The 27,589-nt window shown below is 36.4% G+C and overlaps 1 protein-coding gene across 5 annotated transcripts in view; it reads right to left on the reverse strand.

Moving 5' to 3' along the window:
* JMJD1C (jumonji domain containing 1C) overlaps positions 1 to 27,589 on the reverse strand; it is a 265,588-nt gene that overhangs the window by 194,316 nt on the left and 43,683 nt on the right. For 4 of the 5 annotated variants that reach the window (XM_045040031.1, XM_045040029.1, XM_045040039.1 and 1 more), the window contains exons 2-3: positions 25,600 to 25,647; positions 4,998 to 5,162 (exon numbers count right to left, since the gene is read on the reverse strand). In XM_045040031.1, the coding sequence (XP_044895966.1) occupies positions 4,998 to 5,162; positions 25,600 to 25,647 (213 nt within the window). The remainder of the gene's footprint in view (positions 1 to 4,997; positions 5,163 to 25,599; positions 25,648 to 27,589) is intronic. The other variant, XM_045040030.1, reaches the window with a different exon arrangement.

The raw sequence follows: 27,589 nt of genomic DNA on the forward strand, positions 1-27,589 counted from the left end.
TTGAGTATGATGCTCGCTAAGTAGAAGGATTTAAAATCGGCACATAAAAAAGAATTGTTTCCATACTCTAATAATGAACTATGTGAAAACAAAATTATCAAATTGACTCCACTTATGACAGCATCACAAAAAGAGTAAATTACTTAGGAATTGACCACGTAAGTCAAAGACTCGTACAGTAAAAACTATAAAACACTGCTAAAAGAATTTAAAGAAAACACAGAGAAAACACATCTTGTGGTCATGGATTGAAAGGCTTATTGCTGTTACGATGTCAATAATACCCAAAGTAATCTATAAGTTCAGCGCAATCTATATCAAAATTCCAAAGTTTCTGGCTGAAGAAGCATCCATCCTGAAACTCATACGGAATCTCAAGGAAAACCAAGTAGCCAAAATAGTCTTGAAAAAAAAACAACAAAGGTGGAATACTCATAATTCCTGATTTCAAAACTTACTACAAAGCTATACAGTAATCAAAACAGTACAGTACTGACATAAAGACAGATATACAGACTGATGGTACTACAACAGAGAGCCCAGAAATAAACTCTTGCATATATGATCAAATAATTTTTGCACAAGGTGCCAAGACTATTCGAAGGAAAAGGGAAAGTCTTTTCAATAAATAATAATAGGAAAACTGGATATCAACAAACAAATGAAAGAAGTTGAACACTCACCTAAAACCATAAGTAAAAATTAGTTCCGAATGGATCAAAGGACTACATGTAAAACCTAAAATAGTGAAACTCCTAGAAGAAAACATACAACAAAAGCTTCACAATGTTGGATTTGGAAAGGATTTCTTAGATATGACACCAAGACAGAGGTGACCAAAAAAAAAAAAAAAAGACAAACTGACTGGACCTTATGACTATTTAAGAAAAACTGTGCATCAAAAGACAATGTCTACAGAGTAAAAGGCCAATCCACAAAATGGAAGAAACTGTTTGCAGATCCCATCTGACAAGGGATTAATATTCAGAACATACAGAGAATTCCTAAAACTAAACATAAAACCAACCTGATTCAAAAATGGGCAAAACTTACATAGATATTTCTCCGAGGAAGATAAACAAATACCATATAAGCACAAGAAAAGATGCTCAGTATCATTAATCATTAGATAAATGTAAATCAAAACCCCAAGAAGGTACCACCCATTAGGATGGCTATTACCAAAAATTAAAACCAGCAAGTATTGCCAAGAATGTAAAATAGTACAGCTGCTGTGGAAAACAGTATGGCAGTTCCTCAAAAATTTTAAAAACAGAATTACCATATGATCCAGCAATTCCACTTCTTCAGCAATTCCAAAAGAATTGAAAGCATGGTCTCAATGAGATGTATGTACACCCATATGCATAGCACCATTATTCACAATAGCTGAGAGATGGAAGCAACCTAAGGGTCCCTCAACAGACAAATGAATAAATAAAATGTGGTACATACATACAATGAAATATTATTCAGCCTTACAAACGAAGGAAATTCTGAAAAGGCTACAACATAAATGAACCGTGCAAACATCATGCTAAGTGAAATAAGTCAGTCACAAAAAGACAAATACTGTATGATTCCGGTTATACTGAGGTACTTTGAGTACTCAAAACCATAGAGACTGAAACGAAGATGATAGTTGCCAGGAGCTGGGAAGAAGAAGGAATGGGGAGTTGCTGTTTAATGGGTACAGAGTTTCAGTTCTGTAAGATGGAATAAGTTCTATAGATGGATGACTGTACATACAACACGGTGAATGTATTCAATGCCACTGAACTTTTATACTTAAAAATGATTAGGGTGGAAAATTTTACATTAAGCATATTTTACCACAATTTAAAAAAATTCATTAATTCTATGGTGCAAAAAGAACAGGGAAATACTTTATAAGAAAATATGTCAAAGAAGTAAGCTGGCTATTATTTGGTAATGAAAACAGAATGATTATTATGATTTTCTATTTTATACCATTTAGCATTTTCCAAATTTTTTTTTTAATTTTTTTTCAACATTTTTTATTTATTTTTGGGACAGAGAGAGACAGAGCATGAACGGGGGAGGGGCAGAGAGAGAGGGAGACACAGAATCGGAAACAGGCTCCAGGCTCCGAGCCATCAGCCCAGAGCCTGACGCGGGGCTCGAACTCACGGACCGCGAGATCGTGACCTGGCTGAAGTCGGACGCTTAACCGACTGCGCCACCCAGGCGCCCCATCCAAATTTTTAAATAATGTGCAGGGTTTTTTGTATAAGAAAAAATGAACTGAATTTTAAAAAGAGGCCTCATGATTAATTACTTATGTGAGGTTAAAAGGTTTTCAAAAGAGGCACCTGAGTGGCTCTGCGGCTGTGTCTGACTTCAGCTCAGGTCATAATCTCATGGTTCCTGGGTCCGAGCCCTGCATTGGACTGGCTGCTGTCAGAGCAGAACCGACTTTGGATCGATCCTCTGTCCTGCTCTTTCTGCCCCTCCCCCACTTGTGCACAAACTCTCAAAAATAAATAAACACTAAAAAAATAGAAAATAAAAGGTTTTCAAAAGAAATTTCTAAAATAGTGACAAAAACTATTTTTTAAAGTTTATTTTGAGAGAGAGAGAGAGAGAGAGAGAGAGAGAGAGAGAGAGAGAGAGAGAGAGAGAGAATGCATGCGCACATGAGAACAGGGGAGGGGCAGAGAGAGACAGACAGAGAATCCCAAGCAGGGAGCTCAATATGGGGCCTGATCTCATGAACCACAAGATCATGACCTAAGCCGAAATCAACAGTGAGACATTTAACTGACTAAGCCAGCCAGGTGCCCCTGACAAAAATTATCATTAAACAATATTTCCTAAGATATATTTTCTCCAAAGTCAGTAATTTATGAATATACATTAGGAATTCACCTTGATTTTAATAACTGTCTCTAAGACATGGCAAAGGTTTTCTAAAGTTGTTTATTTTTTTTTTTTCAACGTTTATTTATTTTTGGGACAGAGAGAGACAGAGCATGAACGGGGGAGGGGCAGAGAGAGAGGGAGACACAGAATCGGAAACAGGCTCCAGGCTCTGAGCCATCAGCCCAGAGCCTGACGCGGGGCTCAAACTCACGGACCGTGAGATCATGACCTGGCTGAAGTCGGACGCTTAACCGATTGCGCCACCCAGGCGCCCCTAAAGTTGCTTATTCTTTACGATACTGAAGCATACTTTTTAGTATTATTTTTACTGCTTCCTACTTTTCATACAAAATTCACATGTCAAGTTTTAACCAATTTTTTTTTTAGGTTTATTTATTTATTTACAGAGACAGAGAGTGCAAGCAGGGAAAGGGCAAAGAGAGATGGAGAGAGAGAATTCCACACAGGTCCCTACTGTCAGCATAGAGCCCAGGGCTCAATCTCAGGAACCGTGATACCATGACTTGAGCTGAAATCGAGAGTTGGACACTTAACCAACTGAGCCACCCAGGCTTCCCTTAACCAATTTTTGAGTTAAAGTTTATAAAATAAACACAGGGGCGCCTGGGTGGCTCAGTCAGTTAAGCGTCCGACTTCGGCTCAGGTCACGATCTCATGGCTTGTGAGTCTGACCCCTGCGACAGGCTCTGTGCTGACAGCTCAGAGCCTGGAGCCTCTTCAGATTCTGTGTCTTTCTCTCTCTCTCTCTCTCTCTCTCTCTCTCTCTCTCTCTCTCTCTCTGCCCCTCCCCTGCTCACACTCTGTCTCCCTCTGTCTCTCAAAAATAAGTAAACATTAAAAAAATTCATAAAATAATAAACATGTTAGTCATGGCTTTAAAATCTTCATGTTAACAATTCAATATACTCATGCAAAAAGTATTTCTTAAAATCTTTCATAGATAAAATTATCTTCTTTGCTAGAGTATTCAAAGTATCTGGCCAAAACTATAGTTCATGGAAAACTATAGTTCATGGATATCATTTTTCATCTTTCGATATTGTAAGTATTTTCTCTTAAAAATATTATACAACTCACTTCATTCTCTCTTTCTCTCCCTACATTTTCTTTTTAACCACTTATCTCTTCAGACTTATAAGGTCTAACTAAAAGAGAAAATGTATAGGCACTACAATTATTAACAAGAAAATCCATTCTTGTAAATATTTAATTTATGTCAAAAAATATATGAAAGGATCTGCCCTGATGGTAGTTATACCAAATACCTAGAATAACATTTCAATGGCTTTAAAAATGTCTTCAATATCAATGTAAAAACATTATTTCATTCGAACATATACAGCAAAATGGTTAAACATGATATGGTTTTTTTTCTTAATAAAATTACTTTATTTAGTTAGTATCTTTCTTTTTTGTTGTTGTTTTTTAAGTTTATTTATGTATTTTTTAGTAATCGCTACACCCAACATGGGGCTCAAATTCACGACCCCGAGATCAAGAGTCACTTGCTCTTCTGACTGAGCCAGCCAGGTATCCTTAGTATGCTTCTTTTACAAAACTCTTCAAACTCTAGCTGAAAATATTGTGAAACCTATTATTTATTAAATAGAACACATCCTGATATGAATTTTACCTATTACATGAACATATAATTTCACATTAAATATCTGCTATCGTCCACAAAGAATTCACTCAATTTTTACTAAATTTAACCAAGGAAAATTACATGCTACTGAATGCTTTATAAAAGTATCCTCTTATCATCCACATACACAGTCATTCAGCAAAACTGCTCCCCATGACACTCAAACTAGTCAACTATTTGTTAGTAACCTTTGACGCAATTTATAGATTTCTCCTAATTGGATGGAATAAACTATCGGTAGACTAAATATGCTAAAAGAGTACTAACAAAAAAGACATATAAAATTGTTTAACAAAATAAAAGCTGTATTTGGATATTTCTGCCAGATACTACAGAGCTTCTTCAGCAATAATCTATAATCACCAAGATAAATCTGAAATTATATTCAGTAATTGTTCTTTTAAAACAAACAACTGAAAATGCTTAATGAAACAGGAATAGATCTTACCAATGCAGGCCACTGAATTTGTTTGCTCTTTGATCCCTGAGTCTGGCTAGGGTCGATCCTTCTGGCCCAGATTAAGTGGTATTCCACCAAGAAAGTTGAAAAATCTTCATAAACTTTAACCCACTCTCGTTTATCCCATTCAAGATCATCAAATTCCACATACACCTATAGAAAAAAAAAAACATAAAACTCCCTAAGTTTGTGGATACAGAGTATGATATTTTAAAATACAAGCCATGAAGTTGAATTAAGAAAGACATCAACACATTCATTATTTGAATTAACATTTCTCTTAAAATCATTATTTAACGAATTTTCATTAACCTTATTAGAACTCCCTACTTATTGTATATCAAGAAGTTTATTAAGAAAAGCAAATTACACAATATTAATCAGTCCAGACTGGCATCTACTAAAGACATATGAAAAGACTGTGGATACTGACGATTCTAGAAGCAGAGGTTGGGAAGTAATAAATATTTTAGGCTTTGCAAATCATATGGTTGGTCTCTGTCACACCTACTTACCTCTGATTTTATAAGTACAAAAGAAGCCATAAATAATATGTAAACAAATGACTTTGGCTTTGTTCCAATAAAACATTACTTAAAAAGACAAGCAGCAGGGGCAAGGATGGCTCAACATACGACAATCTATCAGTGTACTATACATTATCAGAATGAAGGAAAAATACTACATGATCATCTTGCTTGACACAAAAAGCATTTGACAAGCTTAATACTCTTGCATAATAAAAATATTCCAACTAGGAACAGAAAAAAACTACTCCAACACAATGATGGTAATATTGAAAAACCTACAACTAACAGCATACTGAATGGTGAAAGCCTGAAAGATTTTCCTCTAAAATAGAAACATGAATGTTTGTATTTGGAAAACCAAAGCAGACTCTTTACACTCATTCATTCAACTCTTTCTTCTCCCATTTTCATCCTTTTTCCATTCACTACCTAAGAAGATCTCTTCATAGAGCTGTCTTCTCTACCACATTATGAGTTTTGTTGGAGGCATTCTTGGTCTTACCCTTCTTCCACCCATCTTCTGCTCCCTTATATGTGAAGTGTTTCACTTCCTCCTCGTTTAAATCCTGTTTGTTCTTCAGACCTCACCCAAGTTCTTCCGGAATGTTTATAACCCCCACTTTGACTCAAACTTACTTTTGAACTCCTACAAGCACTTATTTTTCATATAGTTTATATTAGTATATAATCAAATTCTGCCCTATATTCAAATAAAATGAGATTATTATTATATTATGGGTGCAAACTCACTGAGGGTTCAGCTGTTACAGTGCCCAGAACAGCGCTGCATACATGCGAAGTACTTAATAATATTAAATATCTCCTGACTCTTGCAATCATTGACTTTTAAACATGGACACAAACTGGTGTATGTTTGATTTTGAGGTCTTTGTGTTGCTGCTCATTAGGAAGCTAGTTAGACATGCTTACCTGTTAGAACTGGGAAAAAGGAATACTGTTCAAGGAATTAACATCTATTCCTAGTTATCTATGCCAAGTCAGAGCAGGAGCCCAACAAGAAAGAAGCCAACAAAACTGGTGGCTTCTTCTAAAAACACATCCTAAGGGGTTGAGCTGAGGTCCACCTGGTGCTATGCAGAAGTTTTAAACTATATACCAATATCTCTATTACCTGAAATCTTGCAACAGTCTTGTAATTAATTACTGAATTGTGGTATAAATGAGTTCTTGGAAACTACAGAAAATTGGGGCGCCTGAGTGGCTCAGTCAGTTAAGCATCTGACTCTTGATACTGGCTCAGGTTGAGATCTCAAGGTTATGGGATTGAGACCTGCACTGTGCTCCATACTGACAATGCAGAGCCTGCTTGGGATTCTCTCTCTCCCTCTCTCTCTGCCCCTCCCCCTCTTGTTCTCTCTCTCTCTCAAATAAATAAACATTAAAAAAACACTGCCGAAAACTACAGAAAACTGAAGCAGAAACAATGCTCAGGGAAACCTGGGTAGTATCTTTGCTTTCCCACATGGGCAATAATATGGTCTTGTTGACAAAATATTTCCATCAAAAACCTAAAGAGCCATGGTTTTAAACATTTCCATATCTAAAGGGCATAAATTCAATGTAAATTCTTCCAGATGCAAAGTCTTTGATATAAAATTAAAATTTTCAGCATGGAGTGAACTTTCTAAACTCATAGTTTATCTTGCATGGACAGTATCACAGACTTTTGGGAATCTGCTAGGACCCTGGGGACAAAAGGAAATGAAATTCTTTTCCTTTGCTGTGTAGCAAACTTACCTTCATATTATCAGGACAGTGAAGCGTTTGAATGTCAATACATACATAGATAGACAGACACTAATAAGCTAGCCTATTATTGTTACATGGATTCTGGCAAAATACATGAGACCCCCTAGGACTTTATTACTTAAAGCAAAACCTACTTATTACTTAAAGCAAAATACCAGTGTGCTGCTTGTGCTGGCTCCTCATGCCTCCCAAGACCCATGGAAAGGTTGCCAAGCACCAAAGGATGAACACCTGTGCACACAGAGAGTTGTGCCATAGGAGAGGAATGCTGATCGTGTGAGTGTTGCATGCATATGTGAGGGGGGAGGGCAGAGAGAGAGGGAGAGGGAGTGAGGGGGAGGGAGGGAGAGGGGGAGAGGGAGGGAGAGGGGGAGAAGGAGGGAGAGGGGGAGAGAGAGGGAGACGGGGAGGGAGAGGGGGAGGGAGAGGGAGAGGGAGGGAGAGGGGGAGAGGGAGGGAGAGGGGGAGAGGGAGGGAGAGGGGGAGAGGGAGGGAGAGGGGGAGAAGGAGGGAGAGGGGGAGAAGGAGGGAGAGGGGGAGAAGGAGGGAGAGAGGGAGGGAGAGAGGGAGAGAGAGAGGGAGGGAGGGAGGGAGGGAGGGAGAGAATCTCAAGCAGGCTCTGTGCTGTCAGTGCAGGGCCCAACATGGGGCTCGAACTTACAAACCATGAGATCATGAGCTGGAATGAAGAGTCAGACGCTTAACCAACTGAGCCACCCAGGCATCCCTAAGGAAGAAAAGTTTTTTTAAGTAGGCTTCACACCCAGCATGGAGCCCAATGCAGTGCCCAATGCATGGCTTGGACTCACAACCCTGGGATCAAGTTCTGAGCTGAGATCAAGAGTCTGAGGTTTGACTGATTGAGCCACCCAGGCACTCCCCCACCCCAGCTTTTATAATAAGTAGAAGCAAGCCTGCTGTTGAAGTTATTACCTCACCCTTCATTGCTGCTCACAACTCTAAGAAATGGCCCTGGTAAAGAGTGGTCAGGTTTTTCCATTCTTGGTATATCTCACAAGAACATGCAGGGATGATCAGTGCCCATATTGGATTTTCTGAACCAATGCAGATACGATTTTGTATCTTGGCTAACCAAATAAGTAATCTAGACTTATGATGTATTGGTATGTTTGTAGGGTGAGGTTTGGAGAGACACAGTTTTTTTCCATCAATCTGCAAACCTAACGTATATAAACACTGTACATACTTGGTTGTTTAATTATATGTTATATGTTTTTAACGTGTACTTTTGAGAGACAGGGAGAGAGAGTGAGAGTGTGCGTGAGCGGGAGAGGGCCAGAAAGACAGGGACATAGGATCCGAAGCAGGCTTCACATAGTGAACGCAGAGTTCAACGCAGGGCTGGAACTCACAAACTGTGAGATCTGACCTGTGTCGAAATCAAGAGTCAGGGGCTTAGCTGACTGAGCCACCCAGGCACCTCTACTTATATGTTACTTTATATTGACTCCCTCCTCATTCACCTCTATTGGGTCCTTCTGTCTGCTTATTTTCCTATCTTAATAACTAAAACTACAAGATCCCTGAGGGCAAGGATTAGTTCGCCTTTTTTTTTTTTTTTTGCATCTCTAGTACCTAGCATGGTGCCTAACAAACTAAAGTGCTCAGTAAATGTTTCTGACTACCCAGCACCATGTGAAACATATCATGAGTGCAATTAAATGGCTAATTTGCAAAAAGGGGGGTGGGGGAGGAAGGAAGGAAAGTTCCTACATGCAATATGAATACAGTTGCTTCATTTACTAATTAATCGCTGCATGCATAATTATGAAGAAAAAGAAAAGGAAAATTTCACTCACTACACACTTCTGATTGCATATTAGAGCCTATCATTGTGAACACGAAGAATTCAGAAATGAGAGACATACATCAAGAGTTAACAGCTGTGGACATTGTGGTAATTACCATGAGTGAATATGATGTGAGAAAGAGGCTAAGCAAAATAGTCATTAAAAATAATTACTTCATAATAAATATGTGGTAAATGCAGTTTTTAGCCCAAGATATAAAACAGTGATTTCTAAGAACTGGTCACTAGATAATTAAAAGACTGTCACATATCTCTTTTAATACATGTCTTCTACAACAGATCTCAACACGCACAAATTCTCAGTTTTATATGTGCACAGTAACAGGCAACAGAAGAAAAGCAGTCAGACTGTCAAAGGGATCACTAGCAAGATGAAAAAAGTATAAGCAGTAGTCATGCGATGCAGTTTCTGCTATATGGCCCATTAAAAATAATGTAACCTTTAAACTTTTCAAACACAAGTATCATCTAAATGAAGAATGTCTCTTTTCTACTTCATGGGTTGATTGCTTGAATGTGGCAAATAGATTATGGTCCCTTGGTCTGGAGACCTATATTCAACTTACATATATCAAAATAATAGCATATTAAAGCTCAGAGTTATTATTTTTGTCTAAATTGTACTTTCAGCTCTGCCACTTTATTTTAGGGCCTCCAAATAAGCCAAAATCTATCTGCAAAATTACACACTTAATTTGGGAAATAAAGCAGGAATAGTAAAGATATTTGCTATATAAAACTCTACTAATGTACCAATTTGAAAAAATATTCAGATTGGTATGATGGAACATTTTGGGAATTAAAATTTATCAATAATGATCACAAAATTTTTGAAAGCTCCTAGGAGAATCCCTTATTTTTCTAGAACTATAAGTAAAACAATGACCAATGACTAAGAAAGCTTGTATCCTCTCACAATATGCTCTTTTCACTTATATTTATAAAGAAATTTAAAATTACACTATTGTCCCTGTTAAATCAAATGATAAAAGCAAATTTAGTTATTTTTACCTTGGTATCAATATTATCATACCAACGTGGTGCATGATGAGCCTCACCTTCTTATGCACCTAAAAATAAGCGTGACCTACATGATGTCATGTGAGAACTGTGAAGAGTTCCTAGGATTGGTTCTGCCAAAAGCAACAACCAACCATGTGCTAAAACCTCTAGACTCTAAAGAATCTTTTGTGTTAAAAATAAAAGCACTGAACTATGTATTAGCATTCCTCAAATTATAGTCCACATTATAGAAATGTCATTTCATTTTTTTTCTTTTTAAAGTTTATTTATTTTGAGAGAGAGAGTGTGTGTGTGTGTGTGCGCACAAGTGTGAGAGGGGCAGAGAGAGAGGAAGAGAACCGCAGGCTCCGCACTGTTAGTATAGAACCCAATGCGGGGCTCAATCTTACCAACTGAGCCAGATCAAGAGTTGGATGCTTAACCAACTGAGCCACTCAGGCACCCCAATATAGAAATGTCATTTGTTTGTATATAAATAAACATTAGGGAAACCAAACAAGCTATGAACAATCACAAACTAATAAGTCACAAATGTCTCACTTTATCAGGGGTCGGTCGTCTCAAGGCTTTTAATGATGCCAATGTTCCCTGTGCATTATTGATAAGAGTTTTACACCATGAAATTTCCCCCAATTTATTTGTCCATAAAATCTTCATTATGAGATACCTAACAGAATATTGCTCTATAAAATAGCAATATAGGAAAAAATGGACTAGTTTTTCCAGAAAATTCACCTATCTACAAATCTATATAAAGAATTTGGTGGATAACAAACGCGGGGGGGGGGGGGGGAAGAGATGTCCAAAATCTGGTCATTGCTGTCCAAATACTCAAAAATTTAAAATACGATACAAAATTTATGGGGTTTAGAATATAGTACAGTAAACTCCAAAACTTTTTCAATGAGAACATAAACACTGTCCTATGCTTTCACAAAACCAGAAACATTTAACCATGGCCTAAAGTTCATACATGTTAGAAATCAGATTATCAAATTAAAAATATGACAGATTAAATTAACTCCCGCTCTAAAAAATAAAGCATATTTATTATAAAAGACAAACTGCAAGTGGGTATTTTATATAAAAGTAATCAAATAGAGAAAATATGATAAATTGACACACTTTAAGTAATGCTATTATGAATGGCTTAGAATCACACTTAAGTTTTACAGGGTTTGGAAAAGATTCTGAAAACTAAATAAAATTAAAATCATTTGTTAAATTAAAACGGTCAAAATTAATAGGCACCAAAGGGTGCCTGGGTGGCTCAGTTGGTTGAGCATCAAACTCTTGGATTCTTTTTTTTTTTTTAATGTTTGTTTATTTTTGAGAGAGACAGAGACAGAATGTGAGTGGGTTAGGGGCAGAGAGAGAGGGAGACACAGAATCCGAAGCAGGCTCCAGGCTCTGAGCTGTCAGCACAAAGCCCGATGCGGGGCTTGAACTCACGAACTGTGAGATCATGACCTGAGCTGAAGTCGGATGCTCAACCGACTGAGCCACCCAGGCTCCCCTAAACTCTTGGTTTCAACTCAGGTCATGATCTCATGGTTCATGAGTTCGAGCCGCACATCAGGCTGTGTGCTGACAGTGCACAGCCTGCCTGAGATTCTCTCTCTCCCTCTCTCCCTCTGCCCCTCTCCCCGGCTCTCTCTCAAAATAAATAAATGAACTTAAAAAAGAAAAAAAGATAAAAGGCACCCATATGAACTAGCCCAAGCTTAAGCAGAAGTAGTGCATTGAGCAATAATCAACAATTCTAAGAATTATTCTAAAGAAACTAGTTGCTCTTTTTTTTTTAATTGGTTGATCTTAAAAAATAATGAACTAAAAGTTTGAAATTAAACCTGGGAAACATTCTGGTATAATCCAAGGTATAAACAATTTGAAACAATAGAAGTGGCTTCTGAATTAATGATTCTGCCCTAAGATTAAGATTTAAAATTTTCTTAACATTTTCAGAAGGTGTTAGAGACTCCTTTAGTTATAAAAATCAACACCATTTGACTTTATGAGTACATGGAGAGCCCCAAAATACAAAAGGGGCCTACACAGCGTAGGTGCTATAAATTGGCATATATTTCACAGTAATCTGATTTCAGGAATGCACGGACCATATTCTTCATTTATTCAGAGGTCACTTACTTACTTATCAGCTGCATAGCCAAAACTTCAGAAGCAAGCACAAACATCTCTGAATAGTCCTAAATAGTAAACATCAAAGATCCAAACACTAGAGTGGAAGATCCCAATCCCATCCATGTCTGTGAAGAGAAAAACCTTTAATAGGCACAAGGCTGCAAACCTTGCAGCAGCAATCTAGAAAAAGCCTCAAAAGATGAAAAGAAGCAAATAGAATAAAGGACAGACATCCTTTGGAGGCTTAAGAAGCATTTACCTTGACCTAGGTCTCATTCTACTTTACGTGGGGCAAGGGAAGGAGGTTAGTGACTAGATATAAAAAGCTGGATTTTTGTTCTACTGGCTGTTTCCATTAAATATAAGGAAGGTAGCTACACGCTCTCTGGAAACCATAGCTCCCCATAATTCTCTCTAAAGACCTTAGGGCAATAAGAATTATGTATATTTATGTGGTGTGTGTGTGTGTGTGTACACACACACACACACACACACTCACACACACAATGGAGTATTACTCGGCAATCAAAAAGAATGAAATCTTGTCATTTGCAACTACATGGATGGAAGTAGAGGGTATTATGCTAAGCGAAATTAGTCACAAAAAGACAAATATATGACTTCACTCATATGAGCACTGTAAGACACAGAACAGATGAACACAAAGGAAGGGAAGCAACAATATAAAAACGGAGGGGGACAGAACATAAGAGACTCTTAAATATGGAGAACAAACAGAGGGTTACTAGAGGAGTTGTGGGAGGTGGGGGACGGGCAAAATGGGTAAGGGCCATTAAGGATTCTACCCCTGAAATCATTGTTGCACGATATGCTAACTAACTTGGATGTAAATTTAAAACATTTTTAAAAATAATAACAACAAAAAAGAATTATGTATCTTTAAATAGGTAAGCAGCACCCATCCTTTCTCTGACTCCCAAGTACAGAGGAGAAAAGGTCTTTCAAACATGTTAACAAAGGACATTTATTTGCCATTCACATCGTTAATTAGAAATGCTTATCCAAACAAAACTAAAGTTCAACTAAGTAATATTTTTATTGTGATGAAACATATATAACATAAAACTTGCCATTTCAGGCATTTTTTAAGCATACAATTCAGTGGTATTACACTCAAAATGTTATAGAACCTTTTTATCTGTTAAGCAATAAATCCCCTTACCCTCTTCCCCAGTCCTTTGGTAACCTCTAAACTTACTTTCAGATATATGAATTTGCCTATTCTGCATATTTCATATAAATGGAAACATACACTGTTTGTCCCTTTGCGTCTGGAATATTTAACTTAGCAGAATGTTTTCAAGGTTCATCCATGTTATAACATATATCAGAACTTCATTCCTTTTTATGGCTGAATAATATTCTATTACATGTATATGCCACATTTTATTCATTGATCTGATAAACGCTTGGGTTGTTTTTTTTTTTTTTTTCAACGTTTATTTATTTATTTGGGACAGAGAGAGACAGAGCATGAACGGGGGAGGGGCAGAGAGAGAGGGAGACACAGAATCGGAAACAGGATCCAGGCTCTGAGCCATCAGCCCAGAGCCTGACGCGGGGCTTGAACTCACGGACCGCGAGATCGTGACCTGGCTGAAGTTGGACGCTTAACCAACTGCGCCACCCAGGCGCCCCACACTTGGGTTGTTTTTACATTTTGGCCGTTATGAATAATGTAGCAGTGAAAACTGGCATATTTCCCTGACTTCCTGTTTTCAACTATTTGGGGGTATATATCTAAACGTGGAATTGTTGAATCATATGGTAAATTCTATGTTTAACTTTCTGAAGAACCAATAAACTATTCTACACAGTAGCTGCACTACTTTGCACTTCCATCAGCAATCTATGAGAGTTCCAATCTCTCCACATCCTTGCCAACACTTGCTATTTTCTTTTTATTTTTTATTATAGTCATCCTAGCAGGTGTAATTTAACTTTTTAATAACTAAATCTTGCATTTTATGTAGTTATATTAAATTTGTCGTGGTGAAATAAAAATGTAAGTACAATTCTATAGAGGAATCCAGTATGTATTCACACCAATATATTACTAGAATGATAATCATAACAAGTGAAATTAAAGTACATATGATGGCATATAAGTCTAGGTTCTAAAAGTTGTAAAGTCTGGAGATCACAGGGATAATCTTTCATCTCCCAAGGGGCATTCAAACTTATTATTGATAATGGTAATTAAGGCAATACCAGTAACAATAAAAACATCTAACATTTCTACAGTGTTTAATTTTTGCCAGGCACATATATTAAATCATTTGATCATCACACAACCACCTATAAGATAACTAGTATTGTTGATAATGGTAACAAAAATAATACCAATGACTACAATAAAAGAAAAAAACCCAGCTAACATGTGAATAGTGCCTACTATATGCCAGGTACGTATATTAAGCTATTTGATCATTACATATACCCAGTAAATAGGTATTATTAACAACTTTTCAAAATGTGGAAGCTAAAATATAGAAATTACTTGCCCAAGGCCAAGCAACTAATAAATGATGGAGTCAATGAAAACACTGAAATAGCTCATAAGAGGCCTAACAGTCATAGCAGCATAGTCCCCAAAGCATATACACAGCATATGATAAATTACTGAATATAAAGTTTGAATAGGTGATTCCTTTTCGGCTTAAAGGTCGAAGACCACACACTTAAAATGGCCCTGAGATTTTCCACACTGAGTCTGTAAGTTAGATTCTTGGGGGGGGGGGGGGGGGGGGGGGGGAGGGGTAAGGGCAAAAATGGGAAGTGATGGTCATATGAAGATATAAGCAGCAAAATTAAAAAGAGAGACTAAATTTTGATTTCAATATCCATAATGTGAACTCCTTTCTACGAATCACTTGCCTAATAACTTTTTACAAGACTACTTGGTGAACAATAAGATGTATCAAGAATTACAAACTATTCAAAGATGTTTAAGTTTCAATTACCTTCTTTACATCTAACGAAAAGAATTATATTCCTGACCTGTCACCAAAGTTCCTATTTTATTACAAAATCAATATATATATATATATATATATATACACATATATATGGATATATATGTGTATATATATATATATATACACACTGCTATCTTTTAAATAAATTATATATAGTATTTAATGTAATATCATTGATGATGATGATTGTCTTATTCGGCTTGGGCAGTCATAACAAAACATCATATATTGGGTTGGCTTAAAGAAGAGAAATTTATTTTCTCAGAGTTTCAGAAGCTGTCTGAATTCAAGGTGCCAGCGTGGTGGGTTCATGGAGAGGACTTTCTCCTTAGGTTGCAGACAAGTTGTCTTCTCAGTTTGTGCTCACATAACCTTTTCTTCTTGGAAGTGGGGAGAGAGAGAAGCTCTCTGCTGTCTCTTATTAAGGCACTAATTCAATCATGAGAGGCCCCTCCCTCCTAACCCTAATTATCTCCCAAACACCCATCCCAGATACCATCACAATGGGGGTTAGAATTTTGTAATACGAAGTACTGAGTCCATAACAACAGTAATGGAAGCATAAACTGTCATTGGGAGTACTTACAATTTGTCAGGCAAGGTTTTACAGAAGGAAATACTAAGGCATAGAGAAATTAAGCAACTTAACAGCTTTTGGGCAATTATGTAAATAATGATACACACATGAAAACACCTAAGTTTAGACTTCTCTTTTTTCAGTAGCACCACCTAACAAACTAAGAACTGCTGAATGGCTCAGGAGGAGGAAAACCATCAAGTTCAGTTCTTTCTTAGCATAAGGTGGCTTGACAGACAAAACAGTAATTTCTAGACATTTGAAAAAGTGAAGGAGTGAAGCAGCCTGACCAAACAAGAAGGAAAGAGCCTTCCAGAATCTCAAATTCTGAGAATGCTTTTAAAGCACGGGAGTAAAATCAATAAATAGAGCTTTTCTATATAAGAAAAAAGGGATACCTGGGGAGTAGTTTACAAATCTGAAGGCATGAGGATGCAACGAAAAGAGTTTAAAGGAGTGGGACAGCAACCAAAAAACAATCTGAGGAAGAAAAATCCAAGTTAAATGCAAAGTCCTGAATATTACAAATGCTTGTTAATAAATCCCCAACATAATTTATTTAGAAAAAATCTCAAATTCTGATTTTGATCTTTTGAGGCATGATTAGAGATTATGCTAAGGATATACTGTTTCTACAGAAAAGAGGTCAAATGCATAAGCTCCCATAATGTAAATATAATTCCAATTCCTAGGAGCATTTAAAAAAATTTTTTAATGTTTATTTATTTTTGAGAAAGAGAGAGAAACAGAATGTAAGCAGGGGAGAGGCAGAGAGAGAGGGAGACACAGAATCCAAAGCAGGCTCCAGGCTCCGAGCTGTCAGCACAGAGCCTGATGCAGAGCTTGAACTCACAAACTATAAGATCATGACCTGAGCTAAAGTTGGACACTTAACTGACTGAGCCACCCAGGCACCCCAAACCTTTTTTTTCTTCTTTATTTCCCTTTCTTTTCCTTCTTTCTTCCTTTTTTCTTTTCTTTTTAATTTTTAATGTTTATTTATTTTTGAGAGAGAGAGACAGCATGAGCAAGGGAGGGGCAAAGAAAGGGAGGGAGGCACAGAATCCAAAGCAGGCTGCAGATTCTGAGCTGTCAGCACAGAGCCCCATGTGGAGCTCGAACCCATGGACTGTAAGATCATGACCTGAGCTGAAGGTGGACACTTAACTGACTGAGCCACCCAGGCGCCCCTATAAAGTCTCATATGCTTTTTAGGGTAAAAGATAGAAGAATGAAATAGCAATCTCAAATGTAGGCCACCTCCTAGTATGTTGGTAGGGCAAAAATTTCTATAATTATACCACATTATCATGGCACAGGTTGATTCCAGGATTTTTTCCTTGAGAGAAAGGAAGGAAAAACCCCAGTTAGGGAGTCCTCTGACATATCCGCTTTCAGCTTTCCCTCCTTTTTGCTTTTAAAAGGAAAATGTGGGAATAGAGGTAAGGGTGAGGAAAGACATATAAAATCACTGAACAATAAATAAAAACACTGAAAACTAAGATTAAATATACATATACTATTCACTCCCTAAATGCCATATAATTGTTAATGAAGCAGCTTTGGTGGGAAGAGAATATATTAACAGAGAAGCAGGACATAAATCTTGGGTCCCAGAAAGTTTAGAATATGGAACCCTATCTCTAAGCTTGCAAATGTTCTATTTCCAGGGAGCTCTTAGAATGTATATCAATTTTTCCATGAGAAATTAATGGTGACTTTTCATAATAGGCACAAGGGGGCACTGAAGCACAAAGTATTAAGTATGTCTTCTAATATACCTCAGGACTTACCCTAGGATTGGGGGGTTATGCAGGGGGTAGGAGACAGCTGGAATGTATACTATATCTCCATTTCATAAAATTTCTATTCTTAGTTGAAGAAAGACTTTACAAAACTGGATCTAAATGTACACATTTTTTCAGCAATCAAATTCATGGAATGAGTGTTTCCTTCTATCAAACCTTATTAACAGGAATTGCTCTGATCTCTTATTCTTATTAGGTCAACTGTAATTCATGAATTTAATAAACAACACAAAGTCCTTCAAATGAAAATCACTACTATTTACTGATCTCACCTTTCATTTACTTATTTTTATTAATGTTTATTTTTGAGAAACAGAACATGAGCGGGGGAGGGGCAGAGAAAGGGAGACAGAGCAGGCTCCAGGTTCTGAGCTGTCAGCTCAAACCCAGGAACCACGAGGTCATGACCTGAGCCAAAGTCGAAGCTTAACCAACTGAGCCACCCAAAAGCCCCTGATATCACCTTTTAATCAATGGGTCTTTACCACAATAGAGTGAAATCTACAAATATAAATTCATAAACAATTCGTCAATTATTTAGTATGCTGGATTAATGCCTCCAATTTTATATACATATAGGCATATACCTCATTTTATTACACTTCACTTTATTGTACTTCACACATATTGCTTTTTTTTTTTTTTTTTTTTTTTTTTTTTTTTGTAAAGCAAAAGTGAAGGTTTGTGGCAACCCTGAGCAAGAACAAGTCTACTGATGTCATTTTTCCAACAGCATTTGCTCACTTCACATCTCTGTCACATTTTGGTAATTGTCTCAATATTTCTAACTTTTTCATTAGTATTGTATTTGTTATGGCGACCTGTGGTAAGTGACCTTTGATGTCACTAGCATTAACAGTTTTGGGGCACCACAAACTCACACCATATAAAACAGCAAACATAATAAATGTCTTGTAGGTTCTGAGCACTCCACCAACCAGCCATTTCCCTATCTCTCTCCCTCTCTTCAGGTCCCCCTATTCCCTGAGACACAATAATACTCAAATTAGGCCAAATAATAATCCGGCAATGGCCTCTAACTGTTCAAGTGAAAAGACGTCACTCACCTCTCACTTTATTTTTATTTTTTAACGTTTATTAATTTTTGAGACAGAGAGAGACAAAGCATGAATGGGGAAAGGTCAGAGAGAAAGGGAGACACAGAATCTGAAACAAGCTCCAGGCTCTGAGCTGTCAGCACAGAGCCTGACGCGGGGCTCGAACTCACAAACTGTGAGATCATGACCTGAGCAGAAGTAGGACACTTAACCAACTGAGCTACCCAGGCGCCCCTCACCTCTCACTTTAAATCAAAAGTTTGAAGTGATTAAGCTTAGCTAGAAAGCCAAAAACCAACACAGGCCAAAAGCTAGACCTCCTGTGCCAGTCAGCCAAGTTGTGAATGCGAAGGAAAAGTTCCTGAAGGAAATTAATAAAAATGCCACTCCAGTGAACACATTAATAATAGAGCAAAACTTCCTTAATTGCAGATACGAAGAAAGTTTTAGTGGTCTGAATAGAAAATCAAACCAGCTACAACATTCCCTTAAGCCAAAGCCTAATCCAGAGCAAGGCCCTAACTCTCTTCAATTCTAATTAAGGCTGAGAGAAGTGAGGAAACTGCAGAAGACAAGTTTGAAGCTTGCAGAGGTTGGTTCGTGAGGTTTAAGTAGTCATAAGAAAAAAATACAAGATAAAGGAAGCAGCAAGAACTAATGTAGAGGAATATGGCAAGTTTAAAGATGATCTAGCTAAGATAATTAAGGAAGGTGGCTACACTAAACAACAGATTTTCAATGAAAGCAAAACAGCCTTCTATTGGTAAAGATGCCATCTAAGACTTTCATAGCTACAGAAGGTTCCAAGAACAGGCTGATTCGTGTTAGGGGCTAATGCAGCTAGTGACTAAATTGAAGCCAATGCTCATTTACCATTCTGAAAGTCTTAGGGTCCTTAAAAATTATGCTAAATCTACTTTGCCTGTGCTCTATAAATGGAACAGCCTGGATGATAGCACATCTGTTTACAACATGGTTTACTGTATTTTAAGCCCACTCGTTGAGACCTACTGCTCAGAAAAAAATTTCCCTTCAAAATGTTACTGCCCACTGACAATGAACCTGGTCATCCAAGAGCTCTAATGGAGAAACACCAGATTAATGTTGTTTTCATACTTGTTAACATAAAATCCAGGAGTCGTTTTGACTTTCAAGTCTTACTATTTAAGAAATACATTTAATAAGGCTATAGCTGCCACAGATGATGATTGCTCTCATGAATCTAAACAAGTAAATGGAAAACCTTCTGGAAAGGATTCACCATTCTAGATGCCATTAAATACATCTGTGATTTATGGAAAGAGGTCAAAATATCAACATTAACAGGAGTTTAGAAGAAGTTGATTCCAACCCTCATGGATGACTTTGAGGGGCTCAAGACTTCACCTGAAGAAGTTAACTGCAGATGTGGCAGAAACAAAAAGAACTTACAAGGGAAACCTGAAAATGGGACTGAATTGCTGCAATCTCCTGATAAAACTGAATGAATGAGGGGTTGCTTTTTATGGATGAGCAAAGTAGTTTCTTGAGTTGTTACATTACTCCTGGTGAAGAAGCTGTGAAGATTACTGAAATGACAACAAAGGATTTAGGGTATTCATGAACCTAGTTAAGAAAACAACAGCAGGGTTTGAGAGGACTTCAATTCTGAAAGAAGTTCTACAATCAGTAAACTGTTATCAAACAATATCACATGCTAGAGAAATCACTCCTGGAAGGGTCAATAAATGCAGCAAATTTCATTATCTTAAGAAATTGCCACAGTCACCCAACCTTCAGGAATCACCACCTATCAGTCAGCAACCATCAACAAGGCAAGACCCTCTACCAGCAAAAAGATAACTACCTAAAAGCTCACATGATGGTAAGCATTTTTTTAGCAATAAAGTGTTTTAAAATTAAGGCAACACATTTTTTTTTAAGACATAATGCTATTACACACTTACTAGACTATAAAGTAAACATAACTTTTATATGCACTGGGAAACCAAAAACTTCATTGGATTCATTTTATTGCAGTATCTACTTTACTGTAGTGATCTAGAACTGAACCCACAATATCTGAGAGGTATGCTTATATATGAAAAGCTATTTTGAAAAATCTAATTTTTTTGTAGAGACAATAACATAATGGATTCCCATGTGCCCATTACCCAGCTTCAACAATGTTTATCTCATGGTCAATCTTGTTTCAACTAAAAAAAAAAAAAATTATTAATCCATCAGTCAGCATTCAAGTTTCCCAGCATGGGCCTTTTTTTCCTTTTCCATTTGTTCAAATTAAGATCATAGTAGTACCACATATTCCAACTCATTGACATGAAATTTACATTTCTTTTTATCTATAAGGTTTCATTTACCTCTTTTCCTCCTGAAACTTCTTTGTTAAAGAAATGAAGTCGCTTGTCCCATGTAGTCTTCAAGTATCTGTATTTTGTGGACTATACCCCTGTGACATTTTTAGACATGTTTCTCTGTCCACGTAATTTTTTGTAATTGTCGAAGTTAGAGTCTTAATCAAATTCAGAATTGATAAAGAAGACAACCTCATACACGGTACTGTGTTTTTCATTAAGGGGCATACACATATTGCCTTGTATCTGTGATAATAACAGCCAATGATGAACAATGCCTAAATTCAACATTTCATTGAGAGCTACAAAAAAGTGACATTCTACTTTTATCATTCCTTCAGTATTTACTATCTGTAATGTGCCTATTAAGTGAAAATTCTCATCAAATCTTGGTTTCCAAAAGGTAGTTTGTTTAGAAAAGGAAGAATAAATGCTTGTTTTTTAAGAGTTTAAAAAAAAAAATGAGTTGGTATCCTAACCTCCCAGAATGCTAAACAATGAGAACACATTTTTTAGGGGAGGGATCATTACAAACTTTTGGATTTAAATAAATGTAGTATGCTTCAAATTAACTGCAGTTGGTTATTTCTATTAGTGTCAAATTTTCCCATCTTGACCAATGAGAGACTCTTCAATTAGTTTCTGAGTCTTTTAGACACGGACTTAGTAGTCTTTAACAGCTTTCTTGCTTCTGGTATAACAAAATATTCCAGGATCATCTTATCCATCTCCTGACCCAAACCTGAAACCAACCACATACCCACGGAACATTGTACTTTTCAACGGGAGTCAGCATTACTCAGAGACAACAGTCTGGATTCTAAGGAGTGCTCATTACTCCTGGGTTTGTCATTTTATCTATCTAGACCTTATATAGTGATAAGAGTTAGTATGACTTGATACTGAAAAAATTCTATAGTATTTTTTTAAAATTGTGTTGTTCTTATATTTCTATTTCTTTCTTCTCCCATACTGTAATTCTTGTTATACAATGCCACCAACACAAATTCATTTGCCTTGTTGTACAATATACATACAACAGTTTAGGAATAATAATACCAACACTATGATTAATGAAAACCATATAAGGTTTTTATATTGTTCTTATATCTTCAGGGTATAATCCACCCGGCATGTATAATCAAATTACTTGTCTTAAAGTCATTTAAAATAGTTCCTTCCTATAATTATACCACTTAGGCTTCTTTGTTTCATTTTGCTTTCACTTTTAGTTTTTTAAGTTTATTTATTTTGAGAGAGAGCGAGCAAACGGGGGAAGGGGCAGAGAGAGAGAAGAGAGAGAATCCCAGGCAGGGTCTGCACTCTCCACAGATTCCGATGCAGGGTTCTATCTCCTGAACCATGAGACCACGACCTGAGCTAAAATCAAGAGATGGATGCTCAACCAACTGAGCCACCCAGGCACCCCTAGGTTTTTTTGTGTGTGTTTTTTTTAATGATTAAAACTTGTTTTAGAATTATGTACATTTACATAGTTTCAAAATCATACCTAGAAAACAAGGTACTGTATATTCATAGAACTTTAGCTATTCCCTCTATCCTTGTTCCCTAAAATGGGTTAGTTTTTTTTTTATTAATTCCTAAATTTAAAAAATAAAAGTAGACAGGGTGGCTGGGTGGCTCAGCCAGTTAAGTGTACAACTCTTGGTTCTGGCTCAGGTCATGATCTCATGGTTTTTGAGTTCAAGCCCTGCATCGGGATCTGTGCTGACAGTGTGAAGCCTGCTTGGGGTTCTCTCTCTCCCTCCAAATAAATAAACTTAAAATAAAATTTTAAAAACTTCTTAAAACATAAATAAAAGTAGAAAGGTACACACACACAAATATATTTAATTAGATACACAGTAACATTCTTTATGAACTTTTCTATATCTTATTACTTTTGCTGCATAATATGTATTGGCCATCATGGCATAGAAGATGCTCCCCATTTGCTTTTACACCCATAAAATACTCTATTGGGTAAATGAACCACACTTTATTCAGTCAGAAACCTACTGATGAATACCGTGTCCTTTCAGTCTTTTGTTATTTAGACAGTGCTACAATGAATGTAGCCTTGTGCATGCCATTTTGTATTTATGCCAATCTATGTTTGAGATATATTCCTAGCAGATTTACTAGATCAAAGAGTAAATGAGTATTTAACTTAGCTAGATGTTGTCAAATTCCCAATACACAAGGTTGTAATATTTTGTATTCCAATAGACAATGTGTGAGAGAGTGCCTATTCCTCCAGTCTCAGCAAATGGATATGTTGCTGATTTGAAAGAAGGGGGGGTGCAGGGAGGAGCACCTGGGTAGCCCAGTCAGTTGGGGGTCTGACTTCAGCTCAGGTCATGATCTCACGGCAGAGCCATGATCTCAGAGCAGAGCCAGCTTCAGATCCTCTGCCTACCTCCCCCCACTCCTGCCCCTCCTCAGCTTGTGCACTCACTCGCTCTCTCTCAAAAATACTCAGATATTAAGAAAATTTATATAAAAAAAAAGGAGAGGGGAGAAAGAATCTGACTGATGAAGATTATCACCTAAGGGCAGTTTTATTCACATTTACATGCTATTTCATTGATCTAATCTTATTTTTATTTCCTGCCTTGTTCTTAGTTTGGGTTTTATTTGCATTTCTTTTTCTCTCTTAAGGTAAACCCTTGGGTCACTGATTTTTAGGTTCCTTCTTTCCTTTTTTTTTTTTAATTTTTTAACGTTTATTTATTTTTCAGACAGAGAGAGACAGAGTATAAACAGGGGAGGGGCAGAGAGAGAGGGAGACACAGAATCTGAAATGGGCTCCAGGCTCTGAGCTGTCAGCACAGAGCCCGACGCGGGGCTTGAACTCACAGACCGTGAGATCATGACCTGAGCCGAAGTCGGACGCTTAACCAACTGAGCCACCCAGGCACCCCAGGTTCCTTCTTTTCTAATAGAAGCATTTAAAGATATAAATTTCTCTCTCAACCCTGAAGATGCACCTACACATTCTGATATACTGCATTTTCATTATCATTCAGTTCAAAATGATGTTTAATTTCCCTTGTTTTCTTCTTTGACCCACAAATTGTCTAGAAGTGTACTGTTTAATACCCAAACATTTGAATTTTTCCCATAGCCATCATACTGTTATTAATTTCTTATTTAACTCCACTATGGTTCAAGAAAATAGTCCTGTATTATTTCCTTTTAAATTTATTTAGAATTGTTTCATGACCCAGCATATGGTCTCTTTTGATGAATATACCATGCGCACTTGAAAATAACATGTATTATTACAGCATGAAATGTAGTGCTATATAAATGTCAATTAAATCAAGATGAATGATAATGTTTTTCAAATCTTCAATGTCTTTGCTGGTTTTTTATGTAGTTGTTCTACCAACGCTATGGGAAGAGTGTTAAAATTATCAACTATGGCTGTAAAGTTGCCTATATGTAATTTATATATTTCTGTAAAATTTTGCTTCATGTATTTTGAAGTTATACTGTCAGGTGCACACATATTTGTCATTGTTATATCAGAATTGTGACCAAGAGGCAGTACATAGATATGAAAAGAAACAGCAACTACATTAACACTTGTTCTAGGTCTGTTTTTTAGGAAATTCAATCCAAAAGTATGAGTCATTGCTATTTATTAGTTGCAATGGATCAGGATCAATATGATATAGTTCTTATTTCCAAAGAGACTTACAATCATATTTCAAAAGCATTGCAATAAATATCTAGACAGTAATCCTTATAAAAATACAACAGTACAGATCCTTAAATTCAATTTTTACATAATATATGTATATACATTCTTTCAATTCATTTTTACATCTAAATTCTCTCAATTCACCCAACAAAGTAGATATTACATACATTTTATAGTTGAGAGAGGTAAAACCCAGAAAGACTGAGTGATTTCTCCAATATCACACAGTTAACATTTGGCAGAGCCAGAACTCAAACCTGAGTCTACTTTTGCAATATCACACACTACTCAAAAGGAAGAGAGTATTCAACAATGTGGATGGGAGGCCAAAAAGCAAAGTTACAGTTTTTAATTGTATAAATATGGATAATTCTAGTAAGAAATGGGAGATATTACCTATGAAAGTATGAATTCTATTAGTAAAAGTAATATCAATATCTTATTTCTCAGGACCTAAAATACCTGGGGAATTTAATAAATGTCAGTGTACTGAATAAATGAAGTTGATGAGTGAGTGAAACAATATGGCTATTACAGAGTTTTCTGATTTTAAAAGGACATATATAAATAATGGAAGGAGGGAAATGTAACTAATATATATGAATTAATATCATAAACCTTATTTATAATATTGCAGAATAGACTAAATTTTATAAGTAATACAAAGGAAAACCAAACAAGCCTATTGGTTGTATAAATGTAAGAGGACGAACTAAGAAGAAACAAGAATATTGCATGGGAAAGATGATGTAATGTTAACAGATGCAGAGAGAATAAAGAACTACTCACACCTCCTCTTTTGCATCCATCTTCTCCACCAAGGAGAATAGTAGAAAACTGGAAAAGGTAGAAGAAACATAGTTAAAAAGTAAATGAAGTTGAAATGAGAAAAGAAGACAGTAAGAGAATACCTAGCTAACTTTTTAAATTAGTTTTTGCCTACACTGCTGTCTACAGGACTGAATTAGACATGCAACTCTAATGTGTGTAATATGTAAAACATCATAGGAAAATAAGTTCTAAAATGCACTGGTTTGGGAAATGGAGAAACTTTTTTTTTAAGAAAATTATTTATCAAAGAAAGACCCTTGAGTTGAAAAGGCTCTTGACAATCCATTTATATTGATCTATATCCAAAGTACAAAAATTATTATTTACAAGTTGGATTATAAGCACTAAAAAAGAAAAAGGTCACACCAAGAGCAAATTTTATTTCACTACAGTGATCCTAAGTTTTTTCTTCATTGATAAAGTTCTTCTTTTTAGGGAGGCTAGTGTAACTAATACACTAAATTTTTAAAATTATAATATTGTAGAAAAAGATCCTGAATATACTTTTGAATGAAAGAAAAAATATATAAACTCATAGCTGGATTAAAAAAACATAATTTACAGTATTAACCAAGAACTAAAGTAAAACTGATTGAATGTCTTCAAAAGTAGTGCATAGGGCTCTAACCTCACACTTCAATCAAGATAAGCTGACTCAATAGGATGCAAAGGAAAATAACACACTGGATGATAAAATTAAGATTCCAAAAAATTTCAACAGACTGGAAAAATGAGCAGAATCAACTAATATTAAAATAATAGCAATAGTAGTGATAGTCGACTTCATGAAATAAAGGAAGGCTAAGCTAAGGTCAAAATTTGGGAAAGCTGATAAACACTCCAATTTATAAGACAGAAACCGACAATGGCTCAATATTGGTTGACAGGAAAGTAGGGCTACCAAGAATGATACTGTCTGTTTAAGCAGCAGCTAGACACACAGATCTCTTCATGGCTAGCAACTGCCTCCTTTGTCTCTTTGTAGAAAAGGGAGGTTTTTCTCCTAGAAAAAGGTAATTTATTACAGGGTCTCTGAATAGAGGAGCATATATTAAAGCAAACTGAAGGCAGAGATTACTACTGACAGGAAAATCAAGTGGAAGTTTACATTCTGAAATATGCTGAGAACCAAACCCCTCCTGCAACACCTAGTTTTGTTTGTTTACCTCAATAGGTACAAACTTTGAGAAGGAAAAGATTGGTAGATACCTCTGGGAAACTTGAGCAGTTTAACATACAACATAGTTAAATACACAGACATTAGGTGTTTCCTAAAAAAGCAGCATGATCTCCAAACTATAAAATACAGTCACCAAAACTTGCTCATGTGGCCCAGAGTTCCCAATGTATTTTTTAAGTGTTAAACTACTAAATCTGAGTAGTCAGAAAGAATCATCATATATTTCATGTGAGGAAAATGTCAAATTTAAAACACAGGAACTAAATTACACATAGAGAAAAAAGTAACTGGAAGACGACAAGATTCTGAAGGGAGAAGAAAACAAAACCTTAATATTAATATTCTCAATAAGATAAATGTAACAATCAAAATACAGAAATAGGAAGTTATCAAAAATAACTTTGCGGGAAAACAAAAACATTTTAGGAAATTAAACTGTGATGGAAGAAATGAAAAAAACTCAATAGAAGGTTTACAATATAAAGTTGTAGGGGCGCCCGGGTAGCTCAGTTGGTTAAGCATCTGACTTTGTGTCAGGTCATGATCTCACAGTTTGTGAGTTCCAGCTCTAAGTCAGGCTCTGTACTTACAGCTCAGAGCCTGAAGCCTGCTTTGGATTCTGTGTCTCCCTCTCTCTCTACCCCTCCCCCACTCATATTCTGTCTCTTTCTCTCTCTCTCAAAAATAAATAAAAACATTAAAAAAAAGAATACAGACTTGTAAAAATTTCCCCACTAACCAGAACAAATACAATATAGGAGAGAAAAG

The sequence above is a fragment of the Felis catus genome, chromosome D2 (genome assembly GCF_018350175.1).
Source record: "Felis catus isolate Fca126 chromosome D2, F.catus_Fca126_mat1.0, whole genome shotgun sequence".
Lineage (NCBI taxonomy): Eukaryota > Metazoa > Chordata > Mammalia > Carnivora > Felidae > Felis > Felis catus.